Source organism: Phaseolus vulgaris, chromosome 1, assembly GCF_051622355.1.
Source record: "Phaseolus vulgaris cultivar YP4 chromosome 1, ASM5162235v1, whole genome shotgun sequence".
NCBI lineage: Eukaryota > Viridiplantae > Streptophyta > Magnoliopsida > Fabales > Fabaceae > Phaseolus > Phaseolus vulgaris.
The window spans coordinates 23,426,639-23,439,938 of NC_143498.1; the positions used below are offsets into that span (position 1 = coordinate 23,426,639).

General features: G+C 33.1%; 1 protein-coding gene across 3 annotated transcripts in view; it reads right to left on the reverse strand.

The window, feature by feature from the left end:
- Positions 1–9,655: 9,655 nt before the first annotated feature.
- The window catches only part of LOC137813747 (DEAD/DEAH box helicase), a 29,557-nt gene continuing 25,912 nt past the window's right edge, over positions 9,656–13,300 (reverse strand). Inside the window, exons 13-14 of one of the 3 annotated variants that reach the window (XR_011081503.1) lie at positions 10,188–10,539; positions 9,656–10,107 (exon numbers count right to left, since the gene is read on the reverse strand). Coding sequence is in view for 1 of the 3 variants with exons in the window: in XM_068616161.1 (XP_068472262.1) it covers positions 10,438–10,539 (102 nt within the window). In the remaining 2 variants the exon portion in view is untranslated. Of the gene's footprint in view, positions 10,540–13,300 lie in introns of all 3 variants that reach the window. The other 2 variants (XR_011081502.1, XM_068616161.1) reach the window with 2 other exon arrangements.

The following is a 13,300-nucleotide window of genomic DNA, read 5'->3' on the forward strand; positions in this document are numbered from 1 at the left end:
TAAACTTTTGTGATCATAGTCAAGAACACCAAATTTTTGAAATTTCTTCCAATGAAAAAGTATTTTCAACATATTATGATGATAAAAGTTTCATTGATACTCAATCTTCTTTTCATGAAGAAGAAATTTTTTAATCTCCCATTTTGGAATTTGATGATGAAACATAACTCAAGGATAATTCATTGTCTAGTGCTGACCCAGACATTAATATTGATTATGTTACCTTGGAAACCTTTTGTAAGGAGTTCAATAAAGAGAATATTTTTTCTAGAGTTGAACCATACTTTGTTCAAACACATTCTGAAGACTTGCTTGTAATAAAACAAGATCAAAAGTTTAGACAACTTCATGAGGTAGAAAAACTGAAAACTAAAAAAAAAAATAACACTACTTCTTGTATCTATTTTGACAACCTCTTAAGTAAGTGGTATATTGACCTTGTTGAAACAAAGGTCATTTCTTCCATTTTTCTTCTTATTTTTTTTTTGCATATTTATTTCATTTTACTTTTTGATTGTTTTCATAGGATAATTCTTGACCCTGGCAAAGACAAGAAATTTTTTATATATTCTCTTACACCTAAACAGGTTTGAATGGATACTAGTAAACTAAAAAAAATATCAAGAAAACCTTAATCTTCAAAAATAAAATAAAACAAATGACCATTTTACCTCGACAAAGAAAACATTTTCCATGCTTTTATCACCTAATCAAGGTAATTTTTCTTCCAATTTTTTTTTTTTCTATTTCTTCCACATTGTCTTCTCCATTTCATGTGGTGCCTCACTTATCTACATTTGGTAATAAGATCCAGAATAACGGTACCACACAACCCAATTCTTTTTTTCTTTCACTATGTTTACATATCCTCTAGATTTTATTCTTTCGCATTGTCCTTATGTTTGCTATCTTTTACAGTTAGATATTTGATCCAGGTGGAACATGCTCACCCTGCTCCATTAATAAGGTCACACCCTAATTCAAATCTGAGGACAAGTCCTTTTGAAGAGGAACCTAATGGAGAACCATCCTCACTTTCCAAGCCATCTTACACAATGCTAAAAGCGGAGAACAACCTCAAGATATACAGAATAAATATTTGTCTTAGCTTGTATAAACTTGTAAAAAGTAGAGTATATAATTCTTCAGATCTTGTATTTCTGGACCATTTCTAAAGTAGGTTCTTAAATAATTACAAGACACTTTAGAAACCCTCACTTGATACAAGCAAGGGTTTCTAGTGCATCTTAAGATGATTGGGTTGCATCTTCTTAAACTAGTAAAGCTCACCATGGTTAATCTAATTAACTAGAGTAAGCATCTTAAGAAGCAAGCTACCTTCATCTTCTTCGTCTATAAATAGGTGACTTTCACCTCTTGTATTCAAATTTACAATTAATTAAATGAATTACTCATAATTTCATAATCATTTTGTACCAAATCTCCTTTTGCTAGAGAGCCTCAAAGGTCTAATGAATCCCTAGAAAGTTGATCAATCCTCTTTCTATTTCTAAGCACCAAAACCACTCCATATTTGGTGCATATCTTCTTCATTCCACTGCCACTCTAATCAACTTCCACAATGATATGACCCAACTTTACAAGAAGTTGACCATGAACCAAAGGTCTATTCAAGGCTAGGTCAAACATCTCAGGCAGAGACATAGGACCCCACCATTCGTCAAAAGATCCTCAGGAGAAGAACAACCGAGCATGAGCTATAATATTAATTATTTTTTCCTTCGAGTCTTTTTAAGACAAGTTTAATTTGTAATCAATTGGGATCACAATGACCCAATTAGAAAAATCTAGCTTAGGCTTCTAGAAACCCTAGTTTCTAGAAGATCACCCGTGTGCCACCCATGTGTTCACCTTTGACCTAGATTCTAGAAGACTCCCCCATGTGCTCACATTTGACCTAGTTTCTAGAAGCTTGTAGTCATTTATGCCCCCACCCTTCTTCTCTTCCTCTCCAAGTGATGACTTTTCTATGGCAAGTGCACCGTGTTTTCATAAGTAATAATTTCTCCCTAAGGACGAATATCGAACCCACAAGGAATAATTGAATAATCAAGTAAAATATTAACTAAATAAAAAACAAAAATAATAAAGTTTGTTGGAATTTGTTATGATTGCAATGATTAAAAAGAAAACAAGTCAAAGAGTTTGTTGTTTCAATTGGGAAAATAGGGATTGGGGTTCATCTTTCTCACTCTTTTGTATTTTAATTAGCATGACAATATTGTGTCCTTTGATTGATATTGATGTCCGTATAAAAATCATTTATATTGATTCCTCGCATATAAAATTATTAAAATGTCTCCTAAATATTGATTCATCGCATATTTATAAAAACTTCTTATCATTAAGATCAGACGTTGACAACAATTAACATTTCAAATCTATTTCTAGCATCCAAATATGTTAAGCATTATCATTTGGGTCAATAATTTAGAAGTATTTTCCCGTCAAATCTAAATTTCGAGATCATTGTAAACAAAATGATAATACTAATCATCAATCAAGAACATAAAATTATGTTTAAATATCACCTCAAAACATAAGAGTTTGAACAGATTACTCCCAATCCCAAAGGGTAGAATTAGTCACACATGTTGGCTGGTACAAACAGGGAAAGCAAGAAAAGAGGACCCAGGATGTTTCTCCTTGACAGTTGCTTCCTTTAGGGTTTTTAACACCTTCTATTCTCCCAATTGGATTACAATTCACTCAAAGGTGTTTTCCTCTCAATTTTGCGTCCTAGGGTTGTGCCTCAAGCCTGCTATTTAACCTAATTGACTTTGGCTAAGTGACTTCTCGCTTGGGCATTATTGGGCTCGCCTGGGCGAGTTACACAAAAAAATGTCCAACATCATTGGAGTGATCTCGCCTGAGCAAGATCCTCTAGGCGTCTGGCATATGCAAGTTTGAGCGACCTTTGGTGAGTGTTGGTGCGTTCTAGTTTTCCCCTTTTAGCTTTGTATATTCTCCTTTTTCCCAATCATCTCCATTCTTCCCTAGAATCCTGAAATTAACACAATTTTGGGAATAAATCGTTCTTATTCAAATTAAAATCATAAAATATGTAAAAATGTATAAATTCATAAATTAGGTGTTATTTTATGATTATTCTATCAATTAATATCCATAAGTTCTTGTATTTTAATATGAAATATAAATTAAATTTCACACTTATCACTAAGGCACTCATATCTATAAATAAGGTGTCTCCCCTCTTGTAAATCACATTTAATTTTGAAGGAAAGAAACTTCGCTTGAGTGAATCTAGAGTGTTCCTATGTTTTCTCTGAGTCTTATCTTGGCAGAGATAACTGCAAGTGGCAACTCCATCCTCACTCATCTTGGAGCTTCTTCCCCCAAGTGGCGTGATCCCTCTTCATTTCTTTCCAATCCCTAAGCTTCCTCTACTAACCTTTTTCTCTTCAATTCTACCATTACTCTTCTTTTCTTTTGTTCATGATCTCTTTAATTGTTTCGCCATTTTTCTTCCTTTTCAATTTGGTTTCTGCATTCCTTTATCTTGCTTTATTATCCGCAATCATCATCATCCTCTTAGTAATTGTGTTTTTCTTTTACTCTTTTGAATAGAACCTTCACACTTACTTAACCACTTTGTTAAGTTCGTGTCCAATGACAATCATCACAAAGTTTCACCTATTATTGTTAATCACAATCTTAATCCAAGTAAAAAATCCTAAAAACATGTGCAAAACTAAAATCAACTCACATCATGTGGTATTGAAAGCATGGTTATTTTGTGCTTAATTTTTTCTGAGTTGATTTTTTGTTTAAAATTTCAACACCTTTCAATTCTATCTATCTTTATTTTTCAAACACTTAAATTCCTTGTCATTTCAATTCAGTCTTTACATTCCTTGTCATTTCAATTCAGTCTTTAAATTTCTTGTCATTTACAATTTTGCCTTTATATTTCTTAAGCAATTTAAATTCCGTTTTTAAATTCCTTTGTCATTTAAAATTGCCATTGCTTTTTCCTTGAGTATATTGTTCTTAGTGTTCTAGGTAGTTTTATTCCATTCGACTTATTTTAATTTTAATTGTGAAGAACAAAAACCAAATTAGAAGTTGTTTGAGTGATGGTTGATTTAATTCCAAACATAGAATGCAAGTGTTCATATGCATTGAATCCTAATCCAAGATCATTTTTGAAAATTAAAAATATGCATGAAAAAGAATATGGAAAACTTTGAATCCATAAATGTTGATCAAGAGTGCTCAAGTGCTTTGAAGAATCCAAATCATTTGTGCTTGATGCAAGGTTGTGTTGTTGCTTTGTTTTGGGAGGGATCTGGGTAGTTTTATTTGTAATCCACTCCTTTGTTGAATCTAAAGTTAATGTGTTTTAAATCTTTTTTGAAATAAAGTGTTTTTCAAACTAAGTGAAAAACAACATGTTTTGTCGAATCAACCAGTTGTTTTACTCTTAGGAGTTTTTGAAAAGGTTGAAAATTGTTTAAGTTTGGTTGACTTAACTGCCAAACCAAACAATCGGTTGTTTCGTGGTTTCAACCGATTATTTCTTTGAAAATCCTAACAAAATTCTGTTTCGGTGGTTGAATGTGCTTTAAATGATTTCCAACTAAATACGCTCCTTCATTAAATGTTTTGACCAATCTTTGGAAAATATAAATAGTTTGTTTATGTTTTCAAACAAAAAAAGAGAAACAGATTTAAGTTTTTCAGTTGTGGAAAAGAGTTGATTCAAGATTTAAAACATTCACATCAAAGCTTTGGGTTTTCCAAGAGAGTGGAATAGGATTGCATTCGTATTGATTTCAGATTGTTCTGTAAACAAGTTTAATTTCTTCTCAACCTTCTGTATTTCTAGTATTGTGTTGCCAAGGAGTGTTGTGTGCTCTTGAGGTGGTCAAGATCAATACTCTTGGTGTGTGATTTGTCAAAGTGAGTGTGTTTCTTGAAGGGTTCAAGCTCACTGCTTTGGTGGATTGTGTGTTGTAATCTGGTTTAATTACTTAGTGGATTACCTAGTGGTTTTCTGGGGACTGGATGTAGCTCTTGGTTTAAGAGTGAACCAGTATAAATTGTTGGTGTATCTTTCTCTTACCCTTAAATTCATTTACGTTCTGTTTTTAGCTTTATTGGTATAAACAACCGATTGTTTTTCTGCTGCTTTACTGTTTTATTGATCTTGTTCTTGGCTAACCTAATTTTTGTTCAGGATTCAAACAAAGAATTTTGTTAAAAATAAAAAATATTTCAAAAACCTCTCTTAAACAATTCACCCCCTCTCGTTTAAGGCCATATATTCTAACAATAAAAACAAAGAAAAGTAAGTGAATTCACATCTTGAAATTCAAGATGCTAAAACAAAGGGATTCTATTTGTGTGGCAAATTGTTTTCATAACTATGGAATTTTATCCTTCTTGCTTTAACAAGTTCTAAAACATAAAGTTCATAGTTAAAGTTTAAGTAAGTTTCTTTGAGTCTTAAAACATGCTTTTGTTGTTTGTCTTATTTAAAGTTTTGTCTTCATATTGATTCATATTTGGTTTAGCTTTCTTTCTTTAATCTTTTCTTGCTTAACTTTAAATTTTCTCAAGTTTTGTGGAGTCCTTTTTGAGTGATCGATAAATTTTTTGTCCTATTTCACTTGAAGCTCTTCTCGCAAGTGTGGGCTCTTGAAATTTGGAACCTTTCTTTTGAGTGAACTTAACCCTCTTTCATCTTTTTCTCAAAAAAAAGTTGAGTGATACACGTAAGTGAGTGATTTAATTGTTTTTTTAAACTAATTATTTAATTATTTATTTTTTTGTATACAATTATGGCTTACTTGTCATTAGGGGAATCTTCCAAGCCACATTCTTCTCAAAGGGAAAAAATATTTTGGAGCTTGAGGAAACTAATAGGAACTTGGTTTAAAGAGAAAAATTATGGAGAGGCTTCAAGTTGTAGAAGAATCACAAGAGAGGCAAATCCGGAAAAGAATATGAGAGCCTAAAAGTACCACAAGGTATCAAAGACATTATGAAAGCCAAGAGGAAGATGAGGAAGAATGGAGAGACCTAATTATGAAGTTAGGCGTCACCATCATCAACAACCCAAGAAGACAATTCCTTTTGTAATATTTGCCACTGAAAAATATAAAGATGAAGTTTTATGTGATGTTGTGTCAATGGAAGCCACACATGCTTTTGGGGCCTTGGCAATATAATAGAAAGATTTTACATGATGGCCAATACCAAAAAAATTTCTTTCAACTTCCAAGGACACAAGATTAACTAAAAAACCTCTATTTCCAAAAGAAGTTAATGAGGATCAAATAAAAATAAAAACAAAAATAGAAGATGAAAAAGGTGAGGAAAATAACAAAATCAAAACGAGTCTCATCATCTCACCACATGCGGTCAAAACAGTAACGTTGGCTCGTCCAAAAATAAAAACTGCTTATCCTAGGTTCCTTCCTTATCTTTTCCATCCATTAATAGTTCTAAATAATTGAAATATTTATTACAAAATTTGGGGATGATTTTCAAAATCCTTCTAAAGATTTACACCTTATAAGAGCCATTACACATCAAATTCACTTTCTCCCTAAACATTCTTTACAAATACAACATGTATATAAAACTAATAAACAAGAACTTCAAAAGCTCGATGCACGTAAGTTTGATTCACTTCACACCTTTTGAAATCTTCATATCTTTTATGTGAACAAACTAATTTATGTTATCTACAGGAGTTCTAAATTCGAGGACAAATTCTTTCCAACCTGGAGGGCCTGATATGACCCAACATTGCAAGAAGTTAACCACAAACCCAAATTACTATTCAAGACTAGGTTAAACATCAACTATTTTTTTCCTTTTAGTCTTTCTAAGACAAGTTTAGTTTGTAATCAATTGGACTCACATTGGCCCATTCAGAAGAAGAAAAAACTCGCTTAGGTTTTTAGAAACCTTAGTTTCTAGAAGACTGCCCATGAGCCACCCATGTGTTCACCTTTGACCTAGATTCTAGAAGACTCCCCCATGTGCTCACATTTGACCTAGTTTTTAGAAGTATGTAGTCATTTATGTCCCTATCCTTCCTCTCTTCCTCTCCACGACACTCATATTTGTAAATAGGATATTGTTGATTCATTGCCAGAGATGGCTTAGAATCAATAGTTCATCATCTAAAGGATTTTTCCCTTCTAATACTCTATCTGAGAGTTATCAATATTTATCAAATTTGTTCCTATGTCTCCCTTATTGTAAATCACATGAAGTAAAGAAACTAAGCTTGAATGAGTCTAAAGTGTTCCTATATTTTATTTTAGTCTTATCTTGATAGCTGCAAGTGGTGACCCCATCCTCACTCATCTTGGAGCTTCCTCCCCCAAGTGGTGTGATCCCTCTTCATTTCTTTCCACTCCTTACCGTTTTCTCTTCAATTATGTCATTACTCTTCTTTTCTTTTGCTCATTATCTCTTTAATTGTTCCGCCATTTTTTCTTCCTTTTCAATTCGATTTCTTCATTCCTTTGTCTTGCTTTATTTTCCGCAATCATCATCATTATCTTAGTAATTGTGTTTTTATTTTACTCTTTTGAAGAGAATCTTCACAATTATTTAACCACTTGGTAAGTTTGTCTCCGGTGATAATCTTCACTGAGTCTCACCTATTATTGTTAATCACAATCTTAATCCAAGTAAAAAATCATAAAAACATATACAAAGCTAAAATCAACTCACATCACACAATCCATCGATTGTAACATTAATTTCCTTCATCTATTCAGCATCAAATAATAACATCATTGGGTTAGAAGAAGTTGTTGGCAACAAAGGTTTGAGTTTGAGACCTAGCTTTTCAAGATGAGCTTTTAGTTCAAGCAGGAAGTAAAGCACTAGTAGTTTCTAAGACAACCTTTAGAGTAAGTTCTCACCGACAAGAACAAATGTTTGCCTTTCCAATTCAAGGTAGAACACGAATGAGCATGTGGGCAAGACAACTTTAAAAGCATGCTGACTCTGAATGGAAGTACATCTTGATGACTTAGCTCAGCGTGGCTCGAGAAGGAGGATATGACAAATCCACGTAGAGAGTTCTTGGTAGCATGTGGGTCACGCATTTCTACCTAGGATTCAGTTTATATGTTTCTAACTTGATGCATAGAATGTTCATATGTAATGTTATTTTATTATTATTATTTTTTTGTACTTACCCAACTTTGGGTTTAAGGTAATTGTCTTGCCTTTTTTTATAACCACATGTACACGCAAGCATGAATAAAAGATAAAACAATCAATATATTTTCTCCATCTTATCAATTCAAGTATTGTTTGTGTCGTCACAAGGGATATGTTGATGGTGTATGTATTTATGTAGATATTTAGTACACAATATCATTGACTTGAATGGATCCACATGATAACATTTAAACTATGATTTTTAATCATGATGTTGAGGTTTGATACAACTGAACCAAAAAAAAAACATGTGTTATTAGGTTGTAAAAGAGGTGACAAATATAAGAGTTACAAAAAGAATTTATAATTCACTATTACTGAAATAAGGAAATATGATTGTCCATTTAAATTGCGTGAAAAACTAGTACATAACGAAGGATGGTGGATTGTGTTTGTAATATGTAGACATCATAATCATGAATTGATTGATATATTAATATGTGATCCATATGACATCAAATAAAAACCTAATGATGTTGGTTGACATAAAAGCTACAAATATTTTACTAAATTTGAAAGAGAATAATTTAGACAATACCATTACTGTAAAGCAAGTATATAATGTGAAAGATGCACAATCATAAAGATGATCAAGAACTAAAATCCAATAATTAATAATGCCTATTAGAGATGATAAAAAGAACCAAGTCCACACGGTTGCCTTTGGCTTTTTTAATGTTGACAAGTAAATAAGAAAACAACTTTATTGGACTTCTTGAAATACTTAGACTATTAGTGATAGATCTTGCTTCACTACAAGCACTTAGCACTATTTTCCCATAAACTTCCAACCTTCAACATTGGTTTCACGTTGAAAGGAATGTAAAAACTTTATAAAGAGACGTGGTAGGTGGTAAAGGATGCATGAGAATATGTGATGCATTGTCCAAGTTGTGATACATTAGAAGGGTGTGTTTAATTTTTTGAAATCGTTTATTCATCATAATTATTATTATTTGTTGATAATGTGAACACCATATGGATCATTCCATACTGGAAAAAGTTTATTAGTGCATGAACAAACAAGTGTTGCATTTAAGAAGTACAAGTAATAGATATGTTTCAATTCCTATAAATGCTACTCTTTTATTTCAATTCACACGCGCGCGCACACACATATATATGTACGCGCGTGTTATATATATATATATATTAGTCTCTAATAACGTTATATACATTTAGTAACATCAACCTCGCTGATTTGGAAATTTTTAATGGCATGGCACGTGATAATGATAGAAACATATGCATTTAGCATTGCTACACATTAATACATGGCATATGCCTATAGTCAGCAACCTTAAAATGCCTTCTCAAATGATTTTCATATTTTTTTACAATTAAAGGAGGATAAGTTTTGTTCTCCTTTGATTTTAGATAAAACTAAAAATAGAAATAATTATAGATGTCAACTACGGAATTAATATTAAATGATGGAACTGATTGCAAAAACATGTGGTTACAAGAATTTCTTTCTATAAAGAATACAAGTTTCTAGCAATAACTATAAACAACAGCATACTTCTTAGTGATCTGCAACAAAAATGCTCCACTCACCAGACTGATTTCTAGTTTCTTTAGAATGTATTAACTAGCCTGAGACTGAATCTTGGCAATGAATTTCTCCATATCAGGTAACTTCGATAAGAATTTATAGATGGGAAAAAGGAAGAAAGTATGGTTGTAGAATGCTTTACTACTCAGTGACGTATACAAAAGGTAAATTCTGGATATTTTGATTAAAGGTTTACTGGATAAGATGTCTAGGTTATCACCATAGATGGCTTCTGAAAGGAATGTTGTTTTATGAGTGCAAGTATTAAAGGTGCCCAGATGACTAGGTTACTAACTGCTTCCTTGTAACATATGCCCCTGTCCTGCATAAGGCTTGCAAATTTAGGAGTACAATTTAGATAACTCCAATTCTAAGGTGCCTGTGAGTTGTAACTAACCTCATTGATGTGGCTGTGATTATACATCTTGAAAGGAAGCACATGTTCACTGGTATCAGCTGATAGTCCCAACTTGTTCAGATGTCCTGTACTGCCATGTCAGTCATGCAAAACAGTCCTGTTTTGCATTTGCCGTGGTAGGTTTCTGGCCCTTCAACACACTAAATCCATCAAATTTTACATATTTGTGATGTAAACAGTAAGTTGGGTTTCCAACTTCCATATTGCCAGAATTGACCAGGTATTGGACCTAGTACTTAATGAAGGAGGGTAGTGAAGCATGAAGTTCAGCCAGGCATTGAAAGATCCAATTAAGAAGTTGTTCTTTTGGTAGCTCTAAAAGAAGTTCAGCCTGCATGAAGAAAATCATTAGGAAAAAGGAACATAAACTTATTACATATGATTCTGGGTATGGGGCCTAGGTTATCGGTACAGATAGGAAGTATGCATAATGCAAAAAAAAAAAACTACATTATTAGATACAAATGGCCAGAAAAAAAGAGAAAATACTGGACACATAACTCTTGATATAAATGGTAAAAAAATGTTGTTGGCTCTTTAAACGAGTATATAGCTAATCTTGTAGCTAAAGGCTTTCATTGACAACCTAGCTATGATTTTCATTAAATCTTCTCCCCTATCATCAAACCGGAATTCATATTACATTGTCTTTGGCAAATAGTAATCGTTAGCCTCTTGTTTATACTAAATGTTAATAATGCTTTTTTAAATGGTGTTTTAGATGAAACATTTTACATGCAACAACCTCCAGATTTTGCATCTTCTGGTCCTTCTTTGGCGTGCAAACAAGACAATGCTATCTATGGTTAGAAGCAAGCCCTAAACCCTGTTTATCAATGGCTTGCCAAACAACAAGGAACACTGTTTATCAATGTCAAACTAACACTATTTATTTGCTAGTTTAAGTTGATGATATAATTATAACAGATAGTTCTTCTACTTTTGTTCAAAGGATTATCAATCAACTTAATTTTGCCTTCCCTCTTTAGGCAGTTTGGTCACCTTGATTACTTTTTGGAATAAAAGTTAGAACTCTTCAGGGCGGTTCCTTATTCTATAACCCAAAGCAAATATCTTCATGATCTTTTACATGGATCTAATATGTTTGAAGCTAAGTTTATTTCTTCCCTTATGGTCTCTAATTGCAAACTATCAAAAGAGGTTCTGATTTTCCTTTTTGATGAACTTCCTATAGATCTATTGTAGGTTCTCTTCAGCGTCACTTGAAAATGATTAATCTAAATGAGAGAAGATTTTATTTCAATTGATTAATTTGAAACCATAAATCATAATTCTCTATATAGAGAATTCTAAACCTAAAATATTGATTATAAATAGATATCTAAAATCTTCTAACGACTTGTTATAGCTTCTAACAAGACACTTAATATCCTACTAACAACACTTCCTCTCAAGTGGATATCTATCATTCCCAACTTGCAGATGAAATCATGATATTGTTCAATGGGAAGGCCTATTGGAAACAATATGCTAAATGAAGCCCAAATGGGACATAAGTAGTGATAAGGTCGTTGTCCAATTCCTCTTTAAGAAATTGTTGATCTATCTTTATGTGCTTGGTCTTATCATGCTGAACTAGATTGTGAACAATGCTAATAGCTGATTTATTATGACAATAACAAATCATAGACCAATGTTGCCAAGATCGCAAGTTTACTCGCATTCTCGCACGAGTCAGCTAGTTTGGAGGGCCAGTCGAGGTGAATCGGCTAACGGATCGGAATTGGAGTAGATCGAGTGAGGTGTCACATGGCTCAGTGGATCGACTGAGGTTGCCAATCCTAGATCGTGACTCGTGCGCAGCCATTTTTGGCCAAAAAAATGGAGTTTGGTTGCTCCAGTTAAAACCCAAGCGGGGAGAAGATTCGATGATCTTGTGCAACGACTTAAATGGTCTTGTGCAGTGGCGGCAGCAGCAACGCACGCTCTGATGAGGCTGTGACGGTGGTAGAAAATGAAGAAATTAAATGGGAAGTTGTGTCGTGTGTGGTGCATGAAAATGAAGGAGTTGTTGCCCAAAAATAAACCATAATTTCAGAAAATCTAATTCAAACATGTGGGCCTTGGCCCATTTTTAATACCCAACCCATTGCAACCCTAATTCAAATTAAGTCATTGGAGAAGTGTTCTGCAATCGCTAGAGGAAGTGAGCAATAATATTAATTTAAAACCCTAATTAAACAAGGTTTATTTGGTTCTTACTTGGCCTATTTAAAATATTATAAGTGCCCAATAATTCTAATCCACATCAGACTTCTAATCTTTTCTTTAAGTTATCTATAAGTATATATTGTAAAATTCTTAGTAACTCTTACGAGTCGAGTTACAATACTCGAGTTACGATCTTTTATCTCTTTCCTGATTCTCTTACGATTTACGAGTTTGACAACATTATCATAGACTCTTCATATATCACTTTAAGATCATTTAGAATAATTCTCATCCATAAAAATTGACACACCACATGAGCCATAGCTCAAAAATTCAGCTCTGCTCTATACCTTACAATAACATTTTGTTTCTTACTTCTCCTAGTCATCAAATTTCCACCCAAGAACATGCAATATCCTGGGGTGGAGCTCCTATCTGTGACAGACTCTGCATAATCTACATAAGTATACACCTCCTTTTCAATTTTTCATTCCTCTTTAACAATAATCCCCTTCCTGGACTTGTCTTCAAATATCAAAGGATTATGTTCACAACTTGTAAATGTCTCTCCCTTGGATCATGCATGAAATGACTAACTACACTCACAACATAGGCTATGTCAGATCTAGTGTGGGCTAAGTAAATGAGTTTCCCCACAAGTCTTTGATAATGACCTTTATTCATAGAATTGCCCTTCATCAATCCCAATTCTATGGTTTTGTTCTATAGGAACTTGAGTGGTCTCGCAATCAATCTTACTTGTTTCTTTGAGAAGATCAAGAACATACTTTCTTTGGGAGATAAAGATGTATTTCTTAGAGTAAGCTACTTCTATCCCAAGGAAGTACTTTAATTTTCCTAGATCCTTCATCTCAAACTGAGCAACAAGCTTTTCTTTCAAGATTTGTTTTCCATGTTCA